We start from the raw sequence: 17,993 nt of genomic DNA, 5'->3' as shown, positions 1-17,993 counted from the left end.
TTCTAGTAATCAAAACTAATAATAGTTGACATTTAGGAGATCACACATCCCTGTCTTGTGCATTTACTTCCATGAAAAAATTTGCCAGGTACTTTTCTATCAATACAAAACATGCATTTTAGCTTTGTCAAGCTTTTTACATGCTATTTCAATTTGCAACAATTTATGGCACTTTTGTGAGGTGGCATTCACTTTGAATGTTTTTTTCATACCTATATTTAAAATGTATTAAATTTGCAAGCTGCACAGCTCTAAACAATTCTGGGCACCCAAATTGTTTTATTATTTTTGTGAACCCCTTTAAAAGTTAAAACTGCATGACAGAGCAATATCTCTCCCACATAATTCCACTTTCTATAATTTGCTGATCAGTTTCTTATTATTCTATTTGCTCCAAAGAATACAGCATATAAACCTGATGCAAATTTAAGAGTTAAAAATCTAAATTTAGATAATTTATACATTTCCATGCAGGGGATTTTTCTTAATACTGTAAAAAAAATTGGAACAGATAACATTTAGTCAAATTTAGCTATATAAAAATATTAATTTAAAAGATCTTTGGCCATTTTTCAATAAGTATCCAAGGACCATAACAAAACATTTCTTAGGAAACCTAAAGTCATGTTGAATTGATTTTAAAGGCAATGATAGTTACATTATATGAATAAATCGATCCAGCTTGCTTAGTTGATTTTGATTACACAAGACACAGATATTTAAAAGAAAGTACCTGTGTAAGAAATCTGGTGCTTTATTTAGCAGGGTATAGTACTGTCTCACAAACTCTTGCCCTACAAGCAGCGGACTTGGCTTCTCCATCACCATTTCTTTGGTAAACGTCAAAGGCTGCAACAGAGGAAAAATATCTATATAAGAAACACACACTTCAAAATAATTAGTTTTAAATGTAATATAATTTTGAAAATATTTAAAAAGTTTTCAAAACAAAGAAGAATATCTTTTCTTTCAGGCTGCAGCTGAAGATCTTTGTGACCAATCAGTACATCTAACAATTCAATCCCATGAAAACCCCTTTGAATTTTATTTATTAAATTTACACTTACCTTTCTCCTAACAACTGAAGGCAGCCTATACTGCAATACTCTTATAGACTAGGTTGAAAAATGTAAACTGAAGTTACCCAGTGACTTTTTATGGACAAGAGTAGATTTTGAATCTGAATTTGAATCAGACTTAGATGAGGGAATAGAAGGGGAACTCATCAAATTTGCAGATGACACTAAATTGGCAGGAATAATCAATACACCAGAAGACAAGCTCAGGATCTAAAAAGATCCTTGACAGACTTGAACAAGGAACCCTATCCAACAAAATGAAATTTAATGTGAAAAAAGCAAGGTTTTACACCTAGGCAGAAAAAAAACAAAGATGCAAATACAGATTAGGCGGCACCTGGCTCAAAAATAATAATTATGAGAGGGACCTTGGAGTCCTAGTGGACGATTACTTAAACATGAGCCAGCAGTATATGGCAGCAGCCAAAAAGTTTAATACAATCCTTGGTTGTATAAACAGAGGCATAAGATCAAAATCACATCAAGTATTAGTACCACTTTACAAAAACTTAGACTACACCTGGAATAATGCATTCCGTTTTGGTCACCACGTTACAAAAAAGATGTTGAGACTTTGGAAAAAGTGCAAAAAAGAGCAACTAAGACGATTAAAGGTCTGGAGACAAAAACATATGACGAATGGTTGCAGGAATTGGGTATGGCTAGTCTAGAGAAAAGAATGACTAGGGGTGACATGATAGCAGTATTCCAGTATTTGAGGGGCTGCCACAAAGAAGAGGATGGATCAATTTATTTTCTAAACCACCAGGAGGCAAGACAAAAAACAACGGATGGAAACTAATCAAGGAGAGAAGCAATCTGGAATTAAGGAGAAACTTCCTAACAGTGAGGACAATTAATCAGTGGAACAGGTTGACTTCAGAAGTTGTAGTGCTTCATCACTGGACAGTTTAAAGAAAAGACTGGATGGGAGAAAAGACCTGTCTGAAATGGTATAGCAGAAGACCTCAAAAGTTCCTTCAAACTCTATTTTAATTGAATTCTGTTCATTAGACTAGACAAACCCAGTTTTGCAAGGGTTTATCATATGTTTTAGCTTCCAGCTCTCTAATCATCTTTTTCCAGGTTGGACTGGAAGACTTCCACGGTCCTTTCCAGCTCTATTCTGATTGATTGAATCTCTTCAGTCTTAACTGTAGCAGAAGTTACTTGAAATTTAAGCGGGCAAAGGATAAAGTCTCCAATGAGCGCTATGGAATTTTTCAATAAACATTTACAGATTAATTATCCAAAATTTGTATTCACATAGTCTCGACTTATAACCATTTGTTTAATGGCCATTCAAAGTTACAAGAGCACTGAAAAAAGCAACTTCTGATTGTTTTTCACACTTATGATCTATGAAGCATCCCCATGGTCACGTGATCATCTTTTGTGACTAACAAGCAAAATCAATGGGAAAGCCAAATTCACTTAACAACTGTATTACTAACTTAACTGCAGTGAACAACTATCGGAAGAAAGGACATAAAACAGGGCAAAAATTATTTAACAACTATCTTGCTTAGCAACAGAAATTTTGGCTCCATTGTGGTTATAGATTAAGGACTACAGTAATCTACAGTTCAAGATTTTTTAAACATTTATGATTTAGTTAATAAGATTACTTTAAAGTCTATAGGAACATAATATTGTTGACAAGTATTTCCTTGACTCTGCAAATATGGCCCTCGCAACAAATATTTCAAAGCTATTTTAACTAACAATTTTTGGTGATTTTTGGTTTTTACACGGAATTTAAAGATTCAGGATTCTTAAGACGGGGCTGTCAAATTGAATGATTTTAAATTGGGTTTTAACTTTGGGTTTTAAAATTCGGCCAAAACTATTTAATGATTTTAATTAGTTTTAACTATGATATTGTATATTTATGTTTTAATTTTGGCTGTACACCGCCCCGAGTCCTTCGGGAGGAGGGTGGTATATAAATAAAATTATTATTATTATTATTATTATTATTATTATTATTATTATTATTATTATTATTATTATTCACATCTTCTGGTAAATGTTTATTAAAATCTCATTTGAATAGAATGCTACACACTTTTTCAACAGAATGAAATTAAGAAGTAGAATCAAATAATCTTCAGAATGGAGTCACACAAGATTTTATATATTTGAACAGATGTTAACATTTACAATAATTTTCATATTAAGAATTCAGAAGAAAAATTGATTCTTTCTTTCTTAATGCTCTACTATAGCATACTATACTATTGTAAAAAAATTGCAATGTTTAAAAAATACAACACGAAACAGTAAAAGTGAAATAACATTTTGCAATTGATTTACTGTAGTTCATGAAAGTTCAGAGAAGCTTTGCTGTAAAACTTCTAAACGTTGTAAAGTTTTGCATAATGCTTAGCAGTTTGTGCTAAATAGATATTTGAAATTATTTTTGTAATTCAGGGTATTTCAATTTGAGGAAGCTTTAAAATGACCGCAATGCTTACAAAATTATTTTAAACTACTGCAGTATTGTAGAATTTCAGACTGAAATGCATATCCAGGTTAAAAAATGTAAATAATCACTACGTATGCAGAATTGCAAAGTTCTCAGAAGTTATATTGTTCATGTCTGATTTGTGATGGGTCACATTGCTTTTGTTTTGACCACTATATATCATACCAAAGAAAACAGAGACTGCTCTGAGTACTTTTGACTTACATTTTCCCAAGAGGCAGAGAAGTATTTCATTACAATTGTTTGGATGCCTCTTGAACAATAACTACAACTTAATATTTCCATTATCTTTAAATATTTGGATACTTCAATAATTCTGGACAGTGCAACTGAAAATGGACACTGGGAACAAAATCCAGAACCTCATAAATCAATCCCTCACCAATCCCCAAAGAGCAGCAAATAACACAAGCAACAAAAAACACTTGATTTCACCACTGGAAATCAAAAAATAATTTCTCATTCTGATTAATTATTCTGAGTATAGTACAATGTTGACTAAGTTCCTATGTAATAGTCAATTATTTCTATTTGTCTGAATTTATTACTCAAGTCCAAAAGAGTCTGTTTTGCAAGAACAATGATCCCCAATAGATTTCAGATGTGATCTGCTTTTTTTCAAACTCATGAATCAATATAGTCAATAACTTGCTCCGCTCATCTGCTCAGTAAATTTCTTACTCACTTTCAAAACTAAGTTTCTACACGGAATGAATTTATAGATGCTATAATAATGTTCAGATTTGTAGTCTAAATTTACTGTTTTACTAAGAATCTTAGTAAGAAAGAATAGGCATATTTTATTATCTTTTAGAATTATTTTTAAGAAATGCAGAATGAAGCTGTCTAAAAAAAACTACTGAAAATGGCTCTGAAAATGGAAGTGTACATAGGAATTATTATCTTTTAGAATTATTTTTAAGAAATGCAGAATGAAGCTGTCTAAAAAAAACTACTGAAAATGGCTCTGAAAATGGAAGTGTACATAGGAATTTGCATGTTTTTCTATTTTCTATTAGATTTAGCTGCGACTAGAAAATAAATGGAAGAAGGCTGTATCATAGTCCCATTTCTAGAACTGTGCTCAAGATTGCAGTTGCAATAACGATCAAACAAAAAGAAAAGAGTTACATACACAAACACCATAAGAAAGAAATGCATATACCGGTACTTCAAATTGAATTTATCCAGATATATTAAGGCTTGTAATAGACAATAACATCGAATCCTTCCTTACCTATTATTAAGAAACATTCCTGGATTACTAGAGATGTATTAGATTAGATTAACTTGCTTTAAACTCTTAAATGGAAGCCATTTGGACCTTTTAAGTGTGGTAGCACACTTTCTAGCTCTCAAAGACTATCAGCTTACAGAAGTGAAAATTACAATACTCATGATCTTTAAGAAGTAACTAAATGCTGCACCCAACTGTTGCTATGTAAGCAGAACCAGCATATCAAATAATACTTGCAGAAAAATCCCCAAGAAATAAACTTTGTAAACAGAGATTTGTCTCAACAATAGTAAAAGCCACTAAATTTTTCTGAAATGCCCTGTAGGATGTGGACAATCTCAAGATGGAAACACCATCACATGTACCAACAGACCAAGAAGATAGATGATAAAACTGATTTCCTAAAAGCGAAGGAAAATCAGAAACTCTTGTCCCATATAAGAGTTCCAGAACCCTGTGGACATAATTGCCTATAACCATGCCAGTTGGAATGTGGAAGGGGTCAGGTAAACCATCTGAGAGAAATCATTTTCCCTGGAAAATCTCACATTATAATGTCTGCACAGTACACAAGGATTTTACTGCTTGATTCTATCAGTCTTAAAACAGTATACTTATTCAATTGAAAACTGCATAAGTTCAATTAGCTCATCAAAATCTGGAAAAGATTTAGCAAACAGCTATCCACTAGTTTGCAAACATTAATGCTGTGTCACACATTGCCAGAACTGTTCCTTTTAAGTTCAGTCCATACCCAAAAGAATCTCAAACCATATCCCATCAAAGACCAGAAGCCTATATCACTCCCTATATCCATTAATAGCTACTACTACAAAGGTCAGTCATTGATCATTTACCTGTAAAGTGTCTTACTGCAGAAAAGCTATCATCTATCCATCCATCTATATTGGCTTAACTATCCTAAAGGATATAGTAACCAGAAAGTGACTGAAGTGATTGTTGTTTGAACTTCATGTCCAGGAAAACTCTGTTGGTAAATTCTATAGCTTACTTTATATGTATTGCAAGCACCAGACAAAATTATGATCCTTTCAATATTGCTATTTCTTGTTATTTTGGCTCTCTGCAATACTGGTCCTCCAGTAGATGCAGTAGAAAGACAATCCTTGTCCCAGAACTACACAGATACAAAAAAAAGTATGCAATACAGCGTATTGCCATGAACATGTATTTAAGTATTGTCATGTAGCATTATTTCACAGAATACTACATGGAACTCCTATTCCACAGACTTTCTGTGTCTTTGCAGTGCATGGCAAGGGAGAGTAAATATTGGAGAACTTTGCTGTATCATAGAAAAACTATGACAAAAGATAAGGAGTGATAGTTCATTTTCTTACACATATTATAGGTCATGCTACTAAGGATGATTCTCCTTCCTCCATATGTACCTTCCATAATGGCATCCAAGGTTCAAATTTTAAAGAGATGAACTTGGGGAGCAAAAGAACACCTCACAAAATGCTTTCATTTGTAAATATGCAGCTAGGTCTATAAACAGGAAATGTTTCCTTAATGTTCATCTCTTTTCAGTTATAGTGGTTATGTGGCATACCTGTGTTAATTTACCTTGGTTTTTCTTTCCTTTCCTTTTGCCATGACTGCTGGAAAACCAAGCATACAAAATAGGTTTGTCAAATTCTGTTACTTGCCTGCTAAGGGTTTGTAGTTGTATCTATTTCCATCTCAGTGTAATAAAAATAAGACGAACCATTAAGAGACTTTTAAAGAGCATTGTGGTTTCTATTATAATCACTCTTAATAAAATTTCAGGCAAATTTAACCCTTCCTGAATCTTCAGAATTTGTTATCTTATTAGGATTAGTTCTATCGTTCACTAAATTACTATATTTCTAGAGGAAGGAAAAAAGTATTCAAGCAATGTGTGTTTCAGCATATATGGTAACATACTCAGGAAGCAACCCTAGCTGTGTAACCAGAAATATAAGCGCACAATATTGAGTTTGCATAGTACAGTGGTCAGCAGCTACCCACCAAGAATAAATTCACAGTATTACCCAATACTGATTTACCTTATACGGCTGTTCTCCTTGATTAGACGACTTCCGTTATAAAATTTAATAAAGGTTCTTCAAACTATCTGCGTATGCATGTATGTTTTCTTAGGCAACATACCCTGATGGCTTTCAAAGGCCAGCTCTAGATATGCTATAAGCTGTCTAAGGAGCTTTGAATTTCTGTTTTCTCCTTTGTGATCCTCTCTCTCTCTCTCTCTCTCTCTCTCTCTCTTTTTTTTTTTTTTTAGGAAAGAGTAAGATAAACCTTTTCCTAAATTCCTTAGATCACGAAGTCGGCCTGCGTGTTATTGACAGCAGCTCCCCCAACACCCCCCCATCCCTGTTTTCCTTAATGAAAAGCGCCCCAGCAGAGAACCTGCCCTGATTTGTAGAGATAACATCCTGACACTCTCAAAGGAAAAGAAGTCACCTCCTCCCGGGAAGGGCCTTCTCATCCTATCTTACTCCGTTACCCACCTAAACACTCTCTTCGAGCTCAGGATCCGGTTCGCTCCCAGGCAAAGGCACGGGGAGGAGCGACTGATGCCGCGCGTCCCTCCTTCACGCTGATTCGGGGCGGAACCGGATGTCTGAAGCGCGCCCTCGGCGGGGAGGGAAGAGCACGCGTCGCGCGCAACCTTCGCAAGTGGCCAGATGTGGGCGGGGTCGCGATTACCACGAGAGGCCGCTAGAGCCAGAGCGAGAGGATGTCAGAGTAATTTTAAAGTTAACGGGGTAACAGCAGGTTTTAAGCTTGACCGGAAGTTCTGGTTCTCCTCCGCGCTGCTTGTGTATCTATGTATGAATTCCTCCCTCCAGTGTTTTCCAGAGACAAGAATTTCACTATCTCAGCTGCAAGGCAATCAGGAGCCTCCGAGCTATGACGTCCTTTGAGAACGGTTTCTGTGATTCCCTTCTCCCAAGAGACATTTAAAAAAAAAAAACCACAAAAACAACAACCCTGCACAAACCTCACTTCCAGTTCCAATGAGGATTTTTCACATCTGGGCAGACAAAATGGAATTATTCTTGAAACCATCATTCTAATCTATTTAAAGACCTCTTATCTTTGTAGCGCTCTGAAATGATCATATCCTGTAGCCCTACCCATTCTGTTTATTATCCAAATGCCTGAGAAGAAGAAAAAAAAGCCTCAAAAATGAATATTTTATAAATACAAAAACAGAGATTACAGCATTTTAGAAGTGAAACTCATACAATATTGCAATTTTATAAATCCAATTATACTCAAGAGTTATTCCAGAATAAACCACAGCAGTCCAGAAACAAATTTATTTTAAAAGAAATGGTAATAGTTTTCAGGAAAAATAATAACTATTACTATTACTTGCTGTTATTTTTGTAGCCACCTACTTCAAAACATTCTTCCATAGTTTAAGGAGCATAATTATTTTTAAAGGTATAATATTCCCTAAAACAGATCAGATTATGAGTGACTTTAATTTTATGGCATGGCTGAGTTTACAGGTGTACCAGAGGAGTTGTGAGGGAAACAGGATAGAGTGACTCACCCACCTAGAAGTAACGTCTTTGACTCAGGGGACTACCATAAAAGCCTGTTCATTGAATTGGACCCATCAAGGAGAGAGAAAGTTAACTAAGTTCTACTAGGCAAAGAAAGACATTGCAGAACCATACTCTGTGTATTGCTCTTAGTCTATTTCACTGAAGCTGAAGTGAAACAAGTATTGAGGACTCCAACAAGTGTTGGAGTGGTGAGGGTACAACAGGGTGAGGGAGAAACGTGCTGTTTGAGGTGTAGTTTTGTGAAGCATCTTTGTAGGGGTGGGTATGGATTATTAGGAATACTTCCACTCTCCAACCCAAATCCTTCAGCATTCACCTTCGGAAAAATAAGTAAAAGCTATAGGGAGAATGAGATTTGCCTCCCTTTCACTTCTTTCTCGATATGTCTCTTTCCTATTCACTGCCATCCATTAGATTTTTGTAGCTCTCCCACAATTTTACTGAACACCAATTCAAGGGCTCATCTTCATATCCAACTGTTACTGACTCTTTTAACTTCTCTGATTGTGAGGATAAAAAGGAGAACCAGGTGAACTCTCTGCCTGCAGTTCAGAAGGCAACAGGCTGCCAGCTGTCTGTGAGTACTGACAATTACTAATTGCTAGTAGTTGCTGGTTCAGAATATGACCTTCGGAGAGTGCCAAATCCAAAATCATATTTTAACTAAAGAAAGCTGAGCACTGGACATGGCATAACACCTTAAGAGGAAGTAGCATTATATGGCTTTATCAGGTTATATCCAAAATGCTCAAGACCTGCCTCCTTGCTGCCTGCTCCTTCAAGTTTCCCCTGCTGCTTACTAAGGGACTTAGTTGACCATGGGACTTAGTTGACTTCTGTGGAACTATTTGGTGCTCAACCTACTAACTGTTTTAAATTCTCTTTCACCATTTCTGTTTCCAAACTCTCCTGGCTAGCAGATTGTAGAAATGGCATAATTATGAGGAAAATAAATCCAATTTTTTCTTTACCTCTAAATAAACAGACCTTTCTGTATATCAACATTTACACACTAATATATACACTAACAAAGTTTCTCACATTTAACTGCCATGCTTTCTGTGTGCACTAGTCCAAGACATAGACAAGAACACCCACTTAACTGTGGCTCAAAAATGTCCCATTAGCCACTTTTAGAGGACGTCTCAAGATACAACCTTTGTCTCACTGGCAGTCAATTATAGAGGTCACCTAAAATTGTATTTAGCTGTTCCAGTTTTAAAAATTTTTTGTCTTCTGCATTGTAAAGGCAGCTATTCTATTTAATTGTACTTGCCTTAAAATAACATTTTCTCCCTTTCCTCACCACTTTCCTTGCAACTCCTCTTTGCTTATATCACAGACATTCATTTATCACTTCATACACCACCTTTTGTTCTGTAAAATTCTCACCTCTAGCCAATCATTTAAAGTTTTCTCCTTTCTCTGAACCCATGATTTTCTTGCTTTACTAGACACATTTCCTAATTAACTTATTTCTATTTCATTTTAATTTACTGTTTCTGATATATTCAACTTTCAATTATAAATAAAAATATACTGGTATATACAGAAGCAGACCCATTTCCCTTTATGTCAACATTCATTCCTAGCAACAAACTACATAGTATCCACTCTGTTCTACCAAATTAGCTTATCTAGGTATTTCTTTATTGACGAATACAGTTCACTTACTTTGCGCTTTTGCATTCTGTCTGTAAGAGAAAAGGCTGCCTAGAAAATGGCCAACATCTGTGCTGCTCTTGTCCTTTTTAAACCCTCTCCCAAGCCAGCACTGCAATTTTTTAAAGTGGTGCTGAGAAACAGCTGGTGTTATTTGGGGTGGGGGGGAGGAAGCAAAGAAGCCTGAAAGTGATAAATTTTCTCTAACAGTATTTGAAAAGAGTAACGGGACAACAGCAGCAATAGTAGTAAAACTCATGAGGTGTAGGTATAGCAATGAGAAGAATGGTGTAGTAACTAATAGCTTGTGAGTGCTTTTGTGTTGAGCCCACCAAATCGGGTATAATTAAAAGAATCTTTGCTTTACCTCATACATTTCCTATTGCCACTTCATTTTAGTTTAATGTTACTGCTTTTATATTTTTATATTATATATTATTATTATTATTATTTAACTTTTAATTACAAACAGAAGCACTTTCTTATACACAGTTTTCCAGTATTTGAGGGGCTTTCACAGAGAAGAGGGAACTGATGTATTCTCCAAAGCACAAGGGGTAGGATAAGAAGTAATGGGTGGAAGCTTCTTAAAGAGAGATCCAACCTAGGAGACATTTTCTGACAGAACAATTTATCTATGGAATAGCTTGCCTCCCAGAGTTGTAGAAGCTCCATCGCTGGAGGTTTTCAGATATAGACTGCATAACTATATGACTGGGATGTTATGAGGTCTGCTTTGATCAGGGGGTTGGGCCTCCCTTGTAGCCCTATAATTCTGTATTCTATTTTCCCTTATTTCAATGTTCATTCCCTGTAACAAACTACATACTATCCGCTCTCTTTTATCTGATTAACTTATCTAGGTATTTCTTTAGTAAACATTTTATTGATGAATACAAGTTAATGTACTTGATAATTTTTTATTATTTCTGTGTAAATTGAAACTCTTCATTTTCCTGTCAAATACAACTACCTTGATTTTTAATATAATGATTTTCAGATCCATATTCTTGTTCCCTCATGCAACCTATCTAAAATTAACTATCAATATAATCAACACTATGACATCATTGTCTGCATATTCACTCGATAACCTTATTTATATTTTAGTGGTTTCATTTACACTATCCTTATGATTTATATTGACTGTTTTCTAATATGATTTGATTGCTTATTTGTACCCTATGACTATCATTATGTTGTACCTTATGATTCTTGATGAGCGTATCTTTTCTTTTATGTACACTGAGAGCATATGCACCAAGACAAATTCCTTGTGTGTCCAATCACACTTGGCTAATAAAAAAATTCTATTCTATTCTGTTCTGTTCTGTTTTATTATTGCCTATTGCTTCTTCATTGTTCTTCAATTGTTTCACAACATTTACGGTGTGTGTGTGTGTGTGTTTTTCTCAGACATTAATATTTATAGTATTTCATCTCTTCGTATGGAAAACATTTTCCCTTCCTGAGAATTGCCCAGCAAAATTAATAGAGCAATTCAAGATATCCTGACGAGTTCAGAGACTGGACTTAAGAATTTAAGCTTTTAACTTTTAAAACATCGACCATTTGTCTCCTGTTTTGCACATGGGGTGTCACCTCAATGTTTTAGGGCAACAGTTTAAGAATAGTCTTAATAACATATTGAGACATGATGCGAGGCTCCTTTGAATTTCTATTTGCCAGATCGTTATTAAAATAACCCTTGAATTACAGAAAAGTTCAATCTTCATTGACCTTGCGCCAATGCTTTCCTTTCTAGCCAAATATGGAATTCAGAATTTAGTGGCAAAACCGCCTTGCTTTCCATTGATTCGATTGCATTTTAAATGTTGAATATCTAAAACAGAGGTCTTCAAAGTTCGCAACTTGAAGATTGTGGACTACAGCTCCCAGAATTCTGGGAGTTGAAGTCCACAAGTCTTCAAGTTGCCAGGTTTGAGGACTCCTGATCTAAAATGATGAAACACAACATAAAAGCCGAGTGTTTTGCTTTAGTGAACACACGGGTTGCGCGTTCGGAATTTGACTAAAACCCAGATCCCTTACACCGCATACAACATTCCACTGGAAGAAGATTAAAAAGATCTACTGAAAACGGAAGTTCTGTCTACCAACTATTAAGGTCTATCTCTATGGTGAGTACCGTGGTGCCACGTCTTGGCGCAAGCGCATTGAAGTTAATGCTGACGGTTGTTGACGGGGACCTAGTGGGGTGTCGCGGCCTAAGGATCTCTGGGAGAGTGGCCACGGTGACAAGATGAACTTCTTACGGGGCGTCATGGGCGGCCAGAGCACTGGACCTCAGCCGTCCGGTGCTGATACGGTAAGTTGGAGAGTCTGGCGAAAAAAGTCCGGTTTAGGACCGTTTCTCTGCGTGGTGAGTCGTAGGACCCTCTTCCGAGCAAAAGCCCTGCTTTACAGACCCGTGGCGTTTTCGCTGCTTTTGCAGAGCTTTTGCAGAAGCTTGAGGGTGGGGATATCTTCGAAGTAACCCATTTGTGTCGTACCTGTTTCTTTATAATAATATGTAAAAGAGGCTGTGTCCATGTAGACAAAATATATCACAATGAAGCACTGCCTCGGGGTGATAAAGCCTGGTAAATACTGTACAGTAAGTATATCTTTGAAAACAATGAGCGGAGGAGCTGAATTTCAGCCATTTCCACCTATTTTCCTTAATTTGCCACCTTAGCTTCTGTAAGCTGAGGATCAATGCTGCAGTCGCCCCTTATAAAACATAAATTACATTTCAGTGCATTACAGTAATGGAGTTGGAAGGGACCCTGGAGATCATCTAGTCCAACCCCCTGCTTACGCAGGAGACCTGTGCTACGGATTCGGACCGGCGAACTGCCGACCTTTCTGATCGACAAGCTCAGTGTCTTAGCCTGCTATGTCTTTTTTTTTTTTTTAATCTAAGGTCATTTCAGCAATCAGCCCAAGAAAAGAGGACTTCTGTTATAGTTGCTCCTAAGAAATTATTTTATTTCCATTTGTGTCCCCATGTTGTTAAATTATGAATATAAAATCATTTATTTACTGAGCTTGTTAAAAACATATTGTAGTACATTATACATTTTTGCGCAAACGTTTTTGAATTTATAGATATTGGCAATAGCACATAAAACGTGAAAAAATAATTTGAAACGTATTCAAACATGTTATATCTTTTTGTCCAGCTAAATGATAGCATCTAGCCAAATTTGCCTGATCTAAAAAGAAATCTCAGCAAAGTCAACGTTAGTTAGACCTGATGCAGGACTACTAAGATATATTAGACTATACTAAGATGGAGAAATAAAAATAAGATAATTTTTTTTTAAAAAAATATCCTGGAATAAGGTATGTAAAGCAAATCACATCTGTATTCTGCTAAAATAATACATATGTTATATGGGGTGGGAATTGAGTTGATTTAGAAGTGAGTATTAACAAATTGCTTCCCATATTATACTCACAGTTGCTGTACCTTGTTTGTATAGTGTCTTCAATAATATGTCATGTTTTGTGTTCAGAAAAAAGTATGAGTATTGTGATTTGGTGCGATAGCAAGATCCTGGATTCTATTGGTACTTGGGTTTGGATTATTTGCAAAAAAACCTCAACAGCAATTTCTGATTTGCCATTATTTTAAGAGCAATAACATTCACTGTGGTGGGTTGCCCACAGTTCTATAGAACCAGTAGTAAAACCAGCGGGAGGCTCCGCCCACCAACCCCGACATCATCAAAATGCTTTGTGATTGCGCATGTGCGGCCCCGTTGTGAACTGGTAGTAAAGGTAAGTAGAACCCACCCCTGATTCACACCCTACCTTACCAGGAGTGGGTTCTACTTACCTTTACTACCGGTTTGCAACGGGGCAGCGCACTCACTTCACTCGCGCACACACTCTTCTGCGCAAGCGCAGAAGCATTTTGATGACATCAGGGTGGGTGGGCGGGCAGAGCCTCCTGCTGGTTTTACTACCGGTTCTATAGAATCGATGTGAACGGGGCAACCCACCACTGTACCTTACGTTCCCTAATACAGCAAATTAAATAGAGATTTGTACAGATAGTTGGTTATACTTTCAATAGGTAGCCTATTGTTCCAGGAAGTACCATTAAGTTTCAACCCAGGTGTTTTTATTGAATAGAACCCCTGGATTCTAATTTTTAAAACATTAGATTTTGTAATTCTAAAATCTTCCCATGCATTTCATAAATACTATTTTAATCTACTTTGGGATTACTTTAATGAAAAACAAGGTGCTATAAATAAACAATCCCCTGAAATTATATTAAGGTTTAGAAAAAAGTATGAATATTATGATTTAGTGTGCAGATGAAGTGTGCACTTAACAAGTAGTAAAATAAATAAGCAAATCAGAGAATTTTCTAAAAGATAGATTTTAATTTTTTTCCCTACATCCTGCCCTTTAATGCAATTCTCTTATATTTTAATATAAGAAGAATTGATTAAAGCAACCTCAAAGACAACACAATTGTTCACTATACGCTCTAATCCTCCATAATTATTTTAAAAACTGCGACATTACTACTAGAGAACATGTACATGACTTTTAACTGAATTAGAAGATAATAGAGTAGCGCAAAGCTTTTTGTTTTTGTTACTTATTTTTTTCTTTTTGTTACTTAATATTAAACATAATAAAAAAAATAAGCTGGAAGCATTTCTCTCAGTTTGTCCACCATTTTTGAGTCCCACACAGGATTACTGAAAAATAAACTCAGTATGATCAAAGTAGAAGATAATATGCTGTGACCTTTGATAATATTGCTACATCTAAGGCAGAAACAACATTCTGCTTATGTTCTGAGCATATTTTGTCAATTTAAGTTTTTTCACCAATGTTTCTGCAAAAAATAGTTCTGCCTTTCTAAATGTTAAGATAATAAAAACTTATGGGGGAAGCTGTTCCTGAGTGAGGGAACTCTCTTTGAGGAGGATATTTTTTTCAGTGTATGGGAACCATAGGCTTTCCCTCCATATTAGAAAGGCAAATTCCACCTGGAATAGATGGTTCACAGGTAACAGGGACCTGAGCTGACAAGGAAAGTACTGACAAGTACTATTCAAAAAGCAATTGTAATTAATAATGTATACATTTCACAACAGTTAAGGTTTAAATAGCATTATGAATCCTTTTTTCCTGGGGAAAAATGTTGGTAAATAAGAGAAGAGAAGAGATGAGTGAAGATAGACTTTTTAATTTTTGTTTGTCTGGTAAGCTTTCACTATTATGCCCAATTGTTTTTACCTGCAAGAAGCAAACATATACTTATCATGAATTTATCTTCTTAGAATGATTTAGAAATAAAAAAAAATCTTTGCTTGCTTTTTTTCTGTTGAAATGCGTTGGGTATGATTTTTTTTAAAAAAAATTGAGTAATAAAGCTTAGGTTCCAGTGTAAGACTTACATGTGTATGAGGAAAAAAAGAACTCAATGATAAATAATTATTCTGATCTGTTTCATAGCTTTAGTATGGCTCTGTTCATAAACAGGCAAATCTTTTTAAATGACAGCACAGAGAACTTTGCAATAAATACATTACAATGGAGGGAAACTAATCAAGGAAGAAGCAACCCAGAATTAAGGAGAAGCTTCCTAACAGTGAGAACAATTAACCAGTGGAACACCTTGTCTTCAGAAGTTGTGGGTGTTTCATCACTGGAGATTTTTAAGAAGAGACTGGACAGCCACTTGTCTAAATGGTATACAGCCATGATGGTGAACCTATGGCATGCATGCTCAAGTGGCACACAGAGACATCTCTGCGGGCACCTGGAGCCATCGCTCATTGTTCTTCTGGGTTCCGGCACACCAGCTAGCTGATCATTACACACGCAGGAGCACCAGAAACTGAAAGAGCAGTCACGCAGTATGCATGTGCACGCCAGGAAGATCATCTTCCGCTTTCCGGCATGTGACCTGGCCATCTGGTTTTCTGGTGCACACACGTACATGAAGAACAGCTTGTATGCCCAAAGAGGCAGAGACGGGATCCCAGCGGTCACTTACTAGGGGAGAGAGCTGTCGGCCAGGATGGGCGGGCCAGGGCTTCCCTCCCTGCCCGACCAGGCTTCTTGCGCAGCCCCAGCTCTCCAGCCTATGGCGATGCGCGTCCATGGTCCAGAGCGCCTGCCAGGTCCGGAGCGCCTGCCAGGTTGGGCACCCTGAAGAGCAGCAGCAGCAGCGCTGCTTGTTCTCGGTGGCTGGGAGGGGGGTTTGTCCTCCAGAATCCTGGGCGCAAGCGGCAGGGTGAGAACTGCTGCAGAGCCCAAAGAAAGTAGCAGGGGCTGCGCTTCTAGTTCTTGGTGGTGGGCGAGTGGGAGCGGTGGTTCTCCTTCAGAATCCTGGCCACAGCGGCAGGGTGAAAACCGCTGAGCAGCCTCCTCAGCCCCAGGAAAGTACCAGGGACAGCACTGCTTGTTCTCGGTGGCAGGTAATGTGGAGGGCAGTTCTCAGCTTGCTGCTTGTGGCCGGGATTCTAGAGGAGAACTGCCACCCCCACCTCCCCTGCCACCGAGAACAAGCAGTGCTGCTGTAGGCGCGGAGTCCGCCCCGAAGTAACATCTGTCCGGTGCCAGGGTAAGATATGCGCTGGCCGGGAAGCAGGCGCACTTCCTTGACAGAAGGGGGGGGGCTGCACTGGCTTGTTCTTGGTGGCGGACTGGGGGGCATTTCATTGACACTCTTCCATGTTCCAGCAGCGCCCCCCCCAGCCTGTTTTTTGTTCAGGGAGGCTTGCCTGGCCCAAAACGGGTGGTGGGGTATGTGGGGCGCGTGTGTGGGGGAGATCAAGCATGTATGCATGGGTGGAGGGGAGGGAGTGTGCAGGGCTCACATGTGTATGGGCGGGGCGCAGGGGATTGTATTATGGGTGTGGGCATGCATGCGCCCGACCCCCTTTGTTCCCACCCCCCCACTTTTGGTATGCAACAGGAAAAAGGTTCGCCATCACTGGTATAGGGTCTCTTGCTTGAGCAAGAGGTTGAACTAGAAGACCTCCAAGGTCCCTTAAAGATCTATTCTGAATTGAAAATTGAATTGAAATGAATAAATTTTGAAATATTGCTGATGTAGTGCTTAAGGTGATATATAGCAGTGAGTCCAGGTTCACCCTTTATTACAAAAGCTTACTGGGTGACTTTGGGATAGTCACTCTCTTAGCCAATATACCTCATGTTGAAAATAGAAGGTATCATTATATATCCCATCTTGGAATTCTTGTAAAAAAGTGAAATCTAAATCTAATAAATAGATAAAAGACTATTCCTTGAAAATGGAGAACTAATATCTAATAATCATTTTAATAATTAATTATTATTATTAAGTCTGCACATTGCTTTAAACTGTGGTTTGTTCAACCATTTTTTCTCAAAGAAATCAACAATTTGATATATTCATGCAAAATATTAAGTCAGTATCAGGCAGGGTGGATAAAAATCAATGATTTTTTTTTAAAAAATAAAAAAAAATCAGATTTTTTTGATTTAAATCGGTTTTTTTTAATTTTTATTGAATTTATTTTAATAAAAAACTTTTGGGGTAAAAATCTATCGTAAGATTGTTTTCTGTTTAAGATACATAAATAATTTAGTTTATTCAGCATGAAATGGAGCTTAGTTATGTAGCACAAGGCTATATATTCTGCAACACGGACTATCGGTGAGTCAATAGCGGGTCAAAGGAGTAGCAGAGATGACAGTTGCTCTTTAACAATTATGATTTAAATCGAGTTGATTTAAATCAAGTCTTTTTACTAGTGATTTAAATCATGATTTAAATCATGATTTAAATCGACTCGATTTAAATCAAATCCACCCTGGTATCAGGTATCCTGTACTGTGGTTTTGCACTTCTGTATGTGTGAATCCATTTAGCACATCGTTTCAAATGAAGAATTCATATTTTTATAAAATTGTGT

General features: G+C 36.9%; 2 protein-coding genes across 9 annotated transcripts in view; one reads left to right on the top strand and one right to left on the bottom strand.

The window, feature by feature from the left end:
* G3BP2 (G3BP stress granule assembly factor 2) overlaps positions 1–7,560 on the bottom strand; it is a 34,734-nt gene extending 27,174 nt beyond the window's left edge. Inside the window, exons 1-2 of one of the 5 annotated variants that reach the window (XM_034416094.3) lie at positions 6,859–7,560; positions 734–849 (exon numbers count right to left, since the gene is read on the bottom strand). In XM_034416094.3, the coding sequence (XP_034271985.1) occupies positions 734–828 (95 nt within the window). In that variant the 5' untranslated portion in view covers positions 829–849; positions 6,859–7,560. Of the gene's footprint in view, positions 1–733; positions 850–6,380; positions 6,422–6,858 lie in introns of those variants that run through there. The other 4 variants (XM_034416093.3, XM_034416095.3, XM_087892245.1 and 1 more) reach the window with 4 other exon arrangements.
* Positions 7,561–12,196: 4,636 nt separating this feature from the next.
* USO1 (USO1 vesicle transport factor) overlaps positions 12,197–17,993 on the top strand; it is a 69,759-nt gene continuing 63,962 nt past the window's right edge. For 2 of the 4 annotated variants that reach the window (XM_034416091.3, XM_034416089.3), the window contains exon 1: positions 12,201–12,382. In XM_034416091.3, coding sequence (XP_034271982.1) covers positions 12,317–12,382 — 66 coding nt within the window. In that variant the 5' untranslated portion in view covers positions 12,201–12,316. Of the gene's footprint in view, positions 12,383–17,993 lie in introns of all 4 variants that reach the window. The other 2 variants (XM_087892230.1, XM_087892229.1) reach the window with 2 other exon arrangements.

The sequence above is a fragment of the Pantherophis guttatus genome, chromosome 4 (genome assembly GCF_059756535.1).
Source record: "Pantherophis guttatus breed Tessera chromosome 4, ASM5975653v1, whole genome shotgun sequence".
Taxonomy (NCBI): Eukaryota; Metazoa; Chordata; class Lepidosauria; order Squamata; family Colubridae; genus Pantherophis; species Pantherophis guttatus.
The sequence above is the reverse complement of the archived record's forward strand: the minus strand, read 5'-3'. Positions and strand labels throughout refer to the sequence as shown.